Source organism: Lolium perenne, chromosome 6 (genome assembly GCF_019359855.2).
Source record: "Lolium perenne isolate Kyuss_39 chromosome 6, Kyuss_2.0, whole genome shotgun sequence".
In the NCBI taxonomy this organism is placed as follows: domain Eukaryota; kingdom Viridiplantae; phylum Streptophyta; class Magnoliopsida; order Poales; family Poaceae; genus Lolium; species Lolium perenne.
Genome location: NC_067249.2, coordinates 209,224,830 through 209,238,211, shown reverse-complemented (window position 1 = coordinate 209,238,211; position 13,382 = coordinate 209,224,830). Strand labels below are relative to the sequence as shown.

At 48.3% G+C, this 13,382-nt stretch overlaps 1 protein-coding gene across 1 annotated transcript; it reads left to right on the top strand.

Annotated features, from left to right (window-relative positions):
- The first annotated feature begins 11,163 nt into the window (after positions 1-11,163).
- LOC127309343 (GDSL esterase/lipase At5g37690) lies at positions 11,164-13,045 on the top strand. Its single transcript, XM_051340227.2, has 6 exons — positions 11,164-11,512; positions 11,621-11,751; positions 11,839-11,965; positions 12,048-12,160; positions 12,285-12,534; positions 12,635-13,045. The coding sequence occupies exons 1-6, from the start codon at positions 11,254-11,256 to the stop codon at positions 12,889-12,891; spliced, it is 1,137 nt and encodes a 378-aa protein (XP_051196187.1). The 5' UTR covers positions 11,164-11,253; the 3' UTR covers positions 12,892-13,045.
- The last annotated feature ends 337 nt before the right edge of the window (positions 13,046-13,382 follow it).

The following is a 13,382-nucleotide window of genomic DNA, read 5'->3' as shown; positions in this document are numbered from 1 at the left end:
AGTAGAGGTCAATGACCAGCCCGGAGGGGTACTGCAGTGGATCATCACCGCTGACTTGAGGGGCAAGATGGAGCCTCCCACCTCTGAGAGGATCCTCTTCTCCTTCAGGGAAAGCAACTGGCTCGACGGACTTGCACGTGCTCTTCAGGAAGCACTTGCTCGTTTGTGCGGACAGAATGTGGAAGCCCTTTAGGAGGAACGCTTTGCGCATCTCGCAAGGCGTAACACCGCCGGAGAACCCATGCCGGGTCACCACACCGGACGCAGACCGGCAGCTCGCCCACCCTTACTGGAACCTGCCCGGATGGCACAAGCGCTGGGGCCGGTCGGGCGCCGGGGCAGCCGGTCTGGAACCCGGTCCGACAGGGCCAGAGACCGGATTTTCTCAGGAAAATCCTTGTTGATTTTCGTCGAAGTGGGGGGGGGGGGTCTCCCATTGCCTTCTTGTTCCATTGATACACCATTATACCTCTTTGGCTAATACCTGGGAATCATCTTGTAGACATGTATTAGTCCAAATACACTAGCACGGTGTCATAGTTACCAAAATAATGGATAAGGGTAAAATACCCTTACACTCTCCCCCTTTTTGGTATACGATGACAAACCGATCTAGAGTCACATATAGATATTATTATAAGCTTTAAACCTTGATTCCATATAAGATATTGAGACGGCTCCCCCATAAAGTGTGGACTTGGAGAATTTGCGTTTGAATGCAAAGTGCAACTTTTGTGGAACATGAGAAGCTCCCCCAATATCTTTAGGAAACAAGCATGGTATGGAGATGTACATATCAAGATATATAAGCATAGCACACATAATCATTCTAACATAAAGTAGCACACATAATAGAGTTTAAGAATAAAGGTACATGTCCATACATGAATAGCAAATGGTTCTTGGAATGATAAAAGCAAATAAGCACAAGCCATATAAGAATCAAATAAAGCAACACCCATGGCTTGTGACAATCAAGGAACCCCGTGGTCCTAGACTCTACTCTCTTCTGCCCCTTTGGCATCGGAACACCAAAAAGGCGAAGAAAGGAGGAGAGGTGCTACCGCTCCCATCAGTAGAACTCATGCCCAGTGGAGTATGAGCCCTCGCCATCAACATCCTCTTCCTCATCCTCAGTAGCATCATCAACAGCAGAAGCACGTGCAGGCATAGGAGGAGGACCACCAAAACCGTACCAGGTGGGATCAAAGTTCTGGAACATCTGATCAGAGATGGGAGGCATCTCCCAGTTAGGTGCATGAATGGGCTCCAACTCAGGGCCAGGAGGAGGAACAGAGACATTCCTAGTAGCCATGAACTCATTTTGGCGCCTCCTCGTCTCTTGGTTCATAGCAAGACTTTGATGTGCAACATCATTAGTATTCTTGCACATCTGCCACATGGAGGAGAAGAACCGAGAGACACCACGCTGTGGGCGCCTAGCGTAGCTGGAGCTAGCAGGGTCATGACGTTCCTTGGACCGGCGCTCAGAAGGCATCATCTCAGGGACGTCTAGTCTATCGCCTTGGATAGGTACCTTGAAGGCTTCCATCTTGACCCGTTCACCCAGCGTGTTGAGAGCTGCCTCAACAACCTTGTTGATGAGCAGCTGAATGTACTGAGCGTAGTTAGGAGTCATCCTGTCGCGAACACATCGCCTCAGCTCACAGTAGATGAAATCACAGCCATCAATGAGTCTCCGGTGCTCAGGGTGACAGTAGTACATCAAGTTCAGGTGATATCCACGGCACTCACTTCCGTGAATTAGCAAAATAGAACAAGAAGAGCAGTGGGGTAAGTGTACATGTCATCAGTAAGTAGGGAAGCCAAAAAGCATAGCATATATCCAAGTGTTTCAATGAGATTGTGCGAAAACTGGGCAATCCGGCGCACAGGCCGGTCGAACCGGGCGGCAGACCGGATGAGCCGGTTGCCAATCCGGTTGACCGGGCGGCACGCTGGGCCGGCCGGTTGAGGGGCCGGTTGACCGGGCTGGTGACCGGATCTGTCGAATTTGTGAGATGTTGCCCAGAATTTCCACCACAAAATCATGCAAAAACTCATAAACTTGGACATAGACTATAACAATAGAGTGGAGTATGTGCATTGTGTTGTGAGACACTCTAATGGCATGAGGACTTACAAACCCTAACCCTAACCCTAAAATTTCCTCAAATCTTCTCAAAGATGTGCAATGTGTGATGAGGACTAGGAAATAGAGAGAAAGAGAGAACAAATTACCCGAATACATGGTCCTCCTTGATCAAGAGAACAAGAAGAACACCTAGGTAGGCCTCGATAGCCAAAACCGCCCGATCTCCCAAAATAGCTTGAGAGGGACCAAATCCTTTGGTGGAGATGTTCCAAGAAGCCCGATCTATGGTTTGGTGGAGTTTGGGAGAGTTCTAATGGTGGGAAGACCCTAGGGAGAGGTGGAGGTGAAGGGGGCAGCGGCAATGGTGGTTTTGGAGTTGGGGGATAAATAGGAAGAAGACCCCAAGGGGTATCCTTCCCCAAAACATAACCAGCCGCACGGCCGGTCGGGCGCCCGATCGACCGGGCCTAGCGCCGGCAGGTCCGGCACAGAGGCCGGTCCGACCGGGCCAGAGACCGGCCAGGGCCAATCTGCCCAGTTTTGTCTCGTTTTGCCTCGTTTTGCCCCTATTCTTTGTGTAAATGTGTATGAATGCTCAGATGATGACATGTACATATAGATAGATAGATGATGATGAGAAGAGCATAGACATGGGGTTGGAAACACAAAGTTCTCTAGGCATACCCATTGGAGTGAAATCGAAATAAGATATAAATAGCAACAATGGGCATGATTCGAAGTATATCAAGAACCATACAACATTTTGGAATGGTTTTTGCAATAAGATCATTGAGCCTTATATAGTTAAATCAAATTGGAATTGAGGCTCAATAAGGGGCGGAGGATTACTCCCCCTATGTGAAAGCGCAAATGTCATGAGACCTCGAAGAGACATGCTTGGGTCCATATAATGACATTTGGTCTATTTATGTTGCACACATAGGTATGCATCATACCAAGACATGGTAAGATGTCTATCCCCATATGTGCTATGCCTCTAGGCTAGAGAACAAGATAAATGCAAGAATATAGTGCAAGAAGTTAATCAATCCAAGTTTTTAGGATCAAGAATACCAAGTTCTCCTCTCAAGTTAACAAACCGGGCTTCATCCAAAGGCTTAGTGAAAATATCCGCCAATTGGTAGGTTGTCCCCACATGAGTGAGATCAATATCCTTATTGGCAACATGATCACGTAGGAAGTGATGGCGAATGTCAATATGTTTGGTGCGACAATGTTGAACCGGGTTATTGGCGATCTTAATTGCACTTTCATTGTCACAAAGAAGAGGCACCGTACCAAGAGACACACCATAGTCTTTCAAGGTTTGCTTCATCCATAACAATTGAGTGCAACAAGATGCCGCGGATATGTATTCGGCTTCGGCGGTGGATAAAGCGGTGGAGTTTTGTTTCTTGGATGACCAACTCACCAATGACCGGCCAATAAATTGGCAAGCCCCAGAGGTAGACTTCCGGTCAACCTTATCACCGGCCCAATCGGAATCCGAATAGCCAATGAGTTCAAAGGTTGACCCCTTTGGATACCATAGCCCGAGAGTAGGAGTGAGAACAAGGTATCTTAGAATCCGTTTGACCGCCATTAAATGGCTCTCCTTGGGAGCGGATTGAAAACGAGCACACATCCCTACACTTAGCATGATATCCGGCCTAGAGGCACAAAGGTAGAGCAAGGATCCTATCATGGACCGGTATACCTTTATGTCCACATCCTTCTCACCGTCACATGAGCCAAGTTGCCCTTTTACGGGCATGGGTGTCTTCATTGGGCTTGCATTGGTCATGTTGAATTTCTTGAGCATGTCCTTCACATACTTTTCTTGAGAGATGAAGGTGCCTTTTGCAAGTTGCCTCACTTGGAAGCCTAGGAAGAACTTCAACTCTCCCATCATGGACATCTCAAATTTCCTAGTCATCAATAGCTCAAAAGCTTTGTTATGATTGGGGTTAGTTCCACCAAAGATAATATCATCAACATATATTTGACATATAAATAAGCCACCCCCTTTAACCCGCTTGGAGAAAAGGGTGGAATCGACCGTACCCATGCAAAACCCATCATGTAGTAAGAAATCCCTAAGGAACTCATACCAAGCACGTGGAGCTTGCTTGAGACCGTAGAGTGCCTTATGGAGTAAATACACGTGGTTGGGTCGGCATGGATCTTCGAAACCCGGGGGTTGAGCCACATATGAGGTTTCTTTTAGGGGACCATTCAAAAATGCACTTTTCACATCCATTTGATATAGTTTGAAATTGTGGAAAGATGCAAATGCAAGCAAAAGACGAATAGCTTCAAGACGGGCTACCGGCGCAAAGGTATCCTCAAAATCCATACCTTCTATTTGGGCAAACCCTTGCGCCACTAACCTTGCTTTGTTTCGTATGACAATGTCATTCTCATCTTGCTTGTTCTTGAATACCCATTTGGTCCCAATAACATTGATGCGATGATCCTTGGGTCTCTCAACTAGAGACCATACTTCATTACGAGTGAAACACTCCAATTCTTCTTGCATGGCAATTACCCAATCCGGATCAACCAAGGCTTCATGTACCTTGAGTGGTTCAAAACTAGACACAAAAGCATGGTGTTGACAATAAGTGATAAGTAATGCATGGTGTATACGAGTTACCACTCCTCTTGAGATGCTACCAAGGACTTGATCTACTTTCATGTCACTTGCCCTTCTAGCGGCCTTGATCTTCCGAATGGCTCCTTCATGATCAATGAATTCATCTCTTGATAGTACTCGATCATGAGGGGCCACTTGAGCTTGATCATGAGTTGAGGATGTTTCTTGATCATCATCATGGTCTTGCTCCGTGGTATGAGGGCTTTCTTCTTGTTCTTCGGAATGTGACTCATCTTGAGTGGAGGATGGTTCTTGAGTTGCACTTGATGGTTCTGCTTGAGTTGAGCTAGGCTCCATTTGAGCCGAGCTTGATACTTCTACTCCATCATCTTGATCATCATTATGAACTTCCATGGGCCGGATGTGTCCAATGCCCATATGCTTGATGGCACTAGATGGATCATTATTACCTGCAACACATGGAACAACTTGCTCCACCTGGGAGCCATTATCATCCAAGAACACCACATCACAAGATACTTCAATAGTCCCAGTGGACCGGTTGTAGTATCTATAGGCGTGAGAGTTCTCTGCATACCCAACAAATATACCCTCTATGGTTCTAGTTTCAAATTTACCGAGCTTTCCTTTGTTGTTCTTAACAAGACATTTGCATCCAAAGACACGAATGTACATGACATTAGGCTTGTTACCGGTAAGAAGCTCGTATGGAGTTTTGTTGTGGAGGGGATGGAGGAAGAGCCGGTTGGAGTAGTGGACGGCCGTAGAGATGGCTTCTCCCCAAAAATTGTGGGGTGAGTTGAATTCACTCAACATGGTTCTTGCCATCTCAATGATGGTCCGGTTCTTCCTTTCAACAACACCATTTTGTTGAGGGGTGTATGGCGCAGAAAACTCATGCTTGATGCCCTCATCATCAACAAACTCTTGCATGGTGTAGTTCTTGAACTCGGTGCCATTGTCGGTCCTAATCGCCTTGATCTCGGATTCATACATACGTTGAGCTTTCTTGGCGAAGGTGATGAACTCTCTATAGGTCTCGTCCTTAGACTTAAGGAGAAAGACCCAAGAGTATCATGAGTAATCATCAACAATGACAAGTCCATACTTGCTCCCACCAAGAGTATCATAATGTGATGGCCCAAAGAGATCCAAATGAAGGAGCTCCAAAGGCCTAGATGTGGTGACAATACTCTTGATAGGATGTTTCGTCTTGAGTTGCTTTCCGGCTACACATGCACTGCAAACACGATCTTTCTCAAAAGAAATGCCGGTTAGTCCCACAGTGTGCTCACCCTTTAGGAGTTGTTTAAGATTTCTCATGTTAACATGACCAAGGCGGCGATGCCACAACCAACCTTCATCATGCTTGGCCGCCATTAGACATGTGGAGGGAGAGGAGCTCTCTTTCGAGAGGTCAACCACGTAAAGGTTGTTCTCCACATATCCAACAAGGACCAATTTGAGATTGTCACTCCTAAAGACTTTCACACAATAATTAGTAAAATATGAATTGTAACCGGCATCGGCAAGATGATATATAGAGAGTAAGTTATACCCAAGGGATTCAACAAGCATGACCGTCTCAAGGCACAAGTTCTTAGAGATTGCCACCTTGCCATACCCAAGTACCTTTCCCTTTGAGTTGTCACCAAAGGTGATGCTTGACTTCTTGTTGATATCTTCAACGAATTGATCAAGCACACCTCTTCCTCCGGTCATATGATTGGTGCATCCACTATCAAACACCCATTTTGGACCACCGGAGGAGTACCCCTACAAAATCAAGTAGAGGATTTAGGAACCCATCGATTAATGGGTCCCTTTGCAATGGCAACAATATCTTTTGGTACCCAAATTGAGTACTCTCTATAGGCATAGCCATTAGGAGGGCCAACATAGTTAGCATAAACATCACCATAATAATCAACAAATAAAGCATAGTGATCGTTTGGCCCCGTGCGGTCACCACTAGTGGCTTTGCCCTTTGAGGCTTTGCCATTATTAGTGACCTTCTCGTTCTTATCTTGAGCGGGTTTCTCCTTCTTGTAGTTGTTCTTCTTGTAGGACTTGGGAGCATATCCAAGTCCAAACTTTTGATTGTTTGACCTTTGCTTACTCAAGAGGTCATCCAATCCCATCTTGTTCTTGGCGGTGGTGAACTTTGCAAGTTCCTTTGTTAACCTAACATTTTCCTCAAGAATAGATGCTTGCTCACAATAAGATTCATTAGGATGATAGTCGAGACCATATTTAGTCACCAAGGATTCAAGATATGCATTGGTCTCAACATGCAAAGAAAGTTCCTCTTGTAAACGGACATGTTCCTCAACAAGTTTAGCATGCTCACTAGTAAAGGAGGTGGAGGAACAAGCAAGCTTCTCAACAACAATGGGATCCTTCATTGATCCAAGAGCCTTTTCGTAGGTTTCTTGGAGTAGGTCATGGTTCTCTCCAAGTTTCTTGAGCTCATCCTTAACAAGCTTGTTAGCTCTTTCAAGGTGGTCAAGATCCCTAGTGAGAGAAGCATGAGCAACTTCAAGCTCCTCCTTTGAGGCATTGAGCTCTTGAGTCAATGATTGAGCCCTATCAATAGTTTCTAGGTCCTTAACTTTATCAAGTTCATAAGTTTCAATTTGTTTCTTAAGACATTGAGATATGCACCTTTCGGTTTTTAGCTCTTGTCTTAGGAGATTGAATCTCCGATCTTTTTCATTCAATTGATATTCTAATTCCTCAAGGGACTCATCCTTTTCTTTGAGGGAGTCCATCAAGAAATCAAACTTGACAAGAGCTTCACCACGAAGGGTGCATCTAACATTGTAAAGTTCCTTAAGCACAATTAATTCCTCTTGATTTTCAGTTTCATCATCAAGAACACTAGATAAGGAAGGTGGGGATTCCATTACCTTGGTTTCTCTTGCCATAAGACAAGAGCCAACGGTTGTAGAGGAGGGAGAGCCATCGGAGTCATCATCTTGAGTTGTTCTTGCCATGAAGGAAGAACCAACATCATTCTCCGTGGAGTAATCCTTGGAGTAGTCATATGTGAAGAGTGACCCGGGCTTAGAGAAAGCCAAACCGGCCACTCCGGCCTCCTTCTCCTCATCTTCCTCTTCTTCATCGGACAAGTACTCGGCTCCAACAAACGCTCTTCCCTTGTTCTTCTTGTATCGATCGTTGATTGGGTTTGGCTTCAATCTTGGCTTGACCCCTTTGACGAACTTTGGCTTGTCTACCCTTTTCTCATAAGGGCACTCATTTGCAAAGTGGTTATCTTCATCACAGTTGTAGCAAGTTCTCTTCTTCTTCTTGTCATTGAGGAGCATTGGAAACTTTGCCTTGTACTTCTTAGCAAAGAAAGCAAAGTCGGTAGTAATGTCACTAGTTGAAGTCATCTCTTCATCTTCTTCAAGTTCATAGTCTTCTTCTCTTCCATGGTCGGCTCTAGCTTTGAGAGAAATGTTGTGTGACGCTTCATGGTTGTGTGAGGCTACATCAACACGGTTCATTGCCATGAGCCTCTTTCCTGCTTTGGCCATGTTTTCATTGGCGGCCACATAGGAGACTAGATCATCGGAGTTGAGATCGGCGCTCTTGGTCATGATTTGCAAGTTGAGTGCAAGGTTGGTGTCTTCTTGCTTGACAGCAATCATAGCAATGACCTTGGACTTTATGAATGCTTCATTCATCTCGAAGCCGTCGTTGTACTTCTCAACACCAAGTCCCTTGACCCTTACTCTAAGAGCACCAAGCCTTGCATAAGCATCGGCCACGAATTCTCCTTCTCGAATCATGAACTGATGAGCCTCTTGCTTTGCGGTCTCGTAAAGAGCTGATTGGATCAAATCGGTTCCCTCTTGGAGTACTATGATTCGATCCCACAACTCTTTAGCGGAGTCTATGTCATTGACTTGATCAAGGAGCTTGCGGTTGATGCCACTCCTAATCTTGTCACGTGCAGAGGCATTGAGTTGACGGTTGTAGAATTCGGTGGAGGTCAACCGAATGGGATCTTGTGGCACTCGGTATCCATGAACAATGATCTCCCATAACTCCACACTGCAGCTGCGAATATGAGATTCCATAGCAGATTTCCAAAAAGGAAAGTGAGTTCCATCAAAATGGGGAACGTTCCCACTATGGTTTATATGAGGCATGGGTGAAGTGTTTTTGGGATAGTCATGGTTGACTTCATGATAGCTCCCTAGGGAGGCCGAAGCCCCACTAGGAGGCCCACTAGTCAAGTTCTTAAGCATGGTGGACATCTCCGCCATTTGTCTTTGTAGTTCATCCTCCTTTTTCTTCTTCTCGGCATCATATGCCAAGAATCTAGATTTCATCTCTTTAACCGAAAGGTTAGAGTCTTCATCTAGACCCTCGAATAGTTTTTCCATCTCACTCTTAAGGCGGTGAAGCCCTTAATAAGAGTCCAGGCTCTGATACCAATTGAAAGTATAGAGATGGTAAACCTAGAGGGGGTGTGAATAGGTTTCTACAGATTTTAATTCTTTCTTTGCAATATTAGGCTTTGCGGAATATAAAGGTGAGCCTAATGCAAACTAGGTGAAACAACCTATATGAGGATACAACTAACTCGAGCACGAAGGCTCTCATAGGCAGTTAAATCACAAGTAAGGAGTTCGGTTAGAGATAATCGATAGCACGCGGAGACGAGGATGTATTCCCGTGTTCCCTTCCTTTGCAAGAAGGTACGTCACGTTTGGAGGGGTGGAGGTCCCACGAAGGATTCCCCACGCCACGAAGGCGCACCTATTCTCTGGAGCCTATCCCACGAAGGAATAGCTCACTCGCTTGTGGTAGACTTTGAGGTAGCCTCCAAACCTTCACAATCTTTCCCGGAGCAAATCCACGGCCCAGATGCTTCCGGACTTCTCTTGCCCACCTAAGATTTCCAAGGAACCCTAGGAAGCAAGCTTCTCGATGAATACAAGGGGGAATGAGATTTGGCTTGGTAAAACAGTAGATCGGGTCCTCCTCTAACGTTTCCCCGGAGGGATTTGAGTTTGGGTGGAGGAGGAGGGAGATCTGAGGCTTTTGGTGTTTCTAGCAATGGAGTATGAGAGAGAGAGAGCTCAAGAACAACTTGTAGTGTAGTGCCTAACATTTCAGAGGTAGAAGAAGGGCTATTTATAGTGTACTTCGAAATCTGGCCGTTGCCCACTTGCCATGTCATTAGATTCCTCGAGAAACCCGGTCGACCGGATTTGGCGTCGGCCAGGCCGGCGCATAGGCCGGTCAGACCGGGCTGGTGACCGGACCGGCCGGTTCCCAACCGGATCAGGGATCGGGTCTTGACCGGGTGACCTTCTGAGCTTACTGGATCACGCCCGGATGGCACAAGTGCAAAGGCCGGTTGGGCGTCGGGGCAGCCGGTCTGGAACCCGGTCCGACCGGGCCAGGGACCGGATGGGCCGGTTCAAACCGGGCTGGCGACCGGACGCAGACCGGGAGCTCGCCCACCCTTACTGGAACCTGCCCGGATGGCACAAGCGCTGGGGCCGGTCGGGCGCCGGGGCAGCCGGTCTGGAACCCGGTCCGACCGGGCCACAGACCGTATTTTCTCAGGAAAATCCTTGTTGATTTTAATCGAAGTGGGGGATCTCCCATTGCCTTCTTGTTCCATTGATACACCATTATACCTCTTTGGCTAATACCTGGGAATCATCTTGTAGACATGTATTAGTCCAAATACACTAGCACGGTGTCATAGTTACCAAAATAATGGATAAGGGTAAAATACCCTTACAAATCCACCCACCCTTGAGACACACATGCCATCGCCTGCCGTCCTCACGGACCAGGATGCCGGTCAGCAGCATCCGCGACCGCCACCAGCCGCACGCTAGGCCACACGAGCTTTCCTGGAGTCTATCTCAGGGGGTGGCAACGTGGAGGGAAACCCAAGTCGCCCTCGGGAGAACGACGAGAGGGCCAAACATATGTACACTGGTGCTCGGGCAGGTTCTGTTGTGCCCGCAAAAATTGATTTTCCTTGGAGTTGGAAGAAATTTCTAAGATTATTATTATAGGAGGTACAAGATCATTTTCTTAGGAGGTAGGATCATATTTCATAACTCCACGAGTCCAAACGCTCAAATCGTGAGAATGCCTGCAGTTTCCAACATTCCCAACCATATGACTCATTTCCAGTTTAAACAATCAAAATTGCTTCTAGCAACTTAGCAAGGAGACCACGAGTTCTTCAACTACCTCAGCTACCACGTCTGTTCCCCTTGCCAATTGCTCTGTTTTCCTCTGCCCGCGCCGTCACAGCTAATTAGCTGTGAACTTCTAAAATTCATCGCACAACACTCAAGCTGGAAAGTTAAACCGTTTCACCACAATAACCCAAACTTCTAGAAAAATGACATCACTTCGTACTCCACATTATAAATCGGCACCACCTTGTCCGAATTAGCACAAGCCATCAGCACACAACCAAGAAGGCAATAGCAGACACTACAGAGTTTCAGACACGGACACCTTGCCCTTTCTTCAGCGACCAAATTAAGCAACCATGACTGCTCTGGCCGCGCTCGTCGTCGGCATTGCGATCATCGCGCTAGCACATTGTTCAATCGTTGCTGGCACGGCGGCGGCGCCGCCTAAGGGCCCGGTGACGTACGTGTTCGGCGACTCGATGTCGGAGGTGGGGAACAACAACTACTTCCAGCTCTCCCTCGCCAAGGCCAACTACCCCTGGTACGGCATCGACTACCCCAAGGGCGTCGCCACCGGGAGGTTCACCAACGGAAGAACCATCGGAGACTACATGGGTAAGTGTCACTCTGTCAACGCTAATTAACTCATGAATCGCCTACACGTACGTATGGCAGGCACGATCGAGTGGCATGATGAGTGTGAGCAATGTTTGATTGATGCAGATGCCAAGTTTGGCATCCCGTCCCCGCCGCCGTTCCTCTCCCTGTCGATGGCCGACGACGATGACTTCCTCACAGGCGTCAACTTTGCCTCCGGCGGCGCCGGCATTCTGAACGAGACTGGCGTCTACTTCGTAAGCTGAATTCTTACATACTTCCTGTGGACTCTGATGATCGCTCGTGGATAGTTATGTGACACGATACTGTATCGCAATTTGCAGGTCGAGTATTTCTCGTTCGACCAGCAGATATCGTGCTTCGAGAGCGTGAAGAAGGCGATGATCGCCAAGATCGGCAAGGATGCCGCCGAGGAGACTGTCAACGCAGCAATGTTCCAAATCGGGCTCGGTAAGGCAACTAAAACTTTTCCATCGCAGTCTGTCAGATTCAGTACTGTAAATAATGTGCATCTGCTCTCCTTCTGAATTAGGGAGCAACGACTACATCAACAACTTCTTGCAGCCGTTCATGGCGGACGGCACGACATACACGCACGACCAGTTCATCCGCCTCCTCGTCGCCACTCTGGACCGGCAACTCAAGGCAAGAACTAACACACTCGCACTGTGTCAGCTTAACTGATACGAGTGATCGAACTCGATCGTTCTGCGCATCTGACTGACAAGATGAGGACCGATCGATCCATCGATTTGTTTCGTTGATGCAGAGATTGTACGGGCTTGGGGCGCGGAAGGTGGCGTTCAATGGGCTGCCCCCGCTCGGCTGCATCCCGGCGCAGCGCGTGAAGTCGGCCACGGGGGAGTGCCTGGAGCACGTGAACAGCTACGCCGTCCAGTTCAACGCCGCCGCCAAGAAGCTCCTCGACGGCATGAACGCCAGGCTGCCCGGCGCGCAGATGGGGCTCGCCGACTGCTACTCCGTCGTCATGGAGCTCATCCAGCACCCGCAGAAACACGGTGAGATCAGCGCCACCCAAGCCGTTCCGGCGTGCCGTTCGATCGATTCGTGCTTTCCTTACATCTCGTGGTGCGCATTGGTGTCTGCTGCTGCGTGCAGGGTTCACGACGTCTGACACGTCGTGCTGCGGCGTGGACACGAAGGTCGGGGGCCTCTGCCTGCCGGACTCGACGCCCTGCCGCGACCGCAAGGCGTACGTGTTCTGGGACGCGTACCACACCTCGGACGCCGCCAACCGGGTCATCGCCGACCGCCTCTGGGACGACATGACCAGCGCCAGCGCCGGCGCTCCGGCTCCTCGCGCCAGCGCACCGGGCCCAGCGGCCGCGCCGGCCCCGTCTCCGTCTCGGGCTTAACGGTGATCTGGGTGAAGATATGCCGCAATTACGAGTTCTTTTGTAGCTAGCGGAAGACCGGAAATAGTATACGAGGATCGTGAACAAATGTTGGGTTTGAAAAAAAAAAAGAGTAAATTTTATCTCTTTTGAAATGCAAAGGGAAACTGTGAGGAATATAGGGAAACTTTCACACGACCCGGACTTTTGGGACACGGACCCATGCGAGGATGATATCTACACCATTCGTATATGCTATAAGAGCGGTTGCACCTCCTGCGCTCGTCGGGCTGCTCCGCCCGCATCATATGGAAGCCCGGGCGCCCGGGCATGGCGGCGACGACCTTGCGGAGCGAGGATGGTGTGGGTAGCGGTGGCCGGTGGCCAGTACCGCGTGGCGTGGCGGGCTAGACTAATCTGGTACGCGAGGCTCGTTTCTGGGCTGCACGGACTTGATCTGGGTCGCATGGGCCTCAACTGTTGCTTGTCCACCGATCTTAAAACCTCCTTCG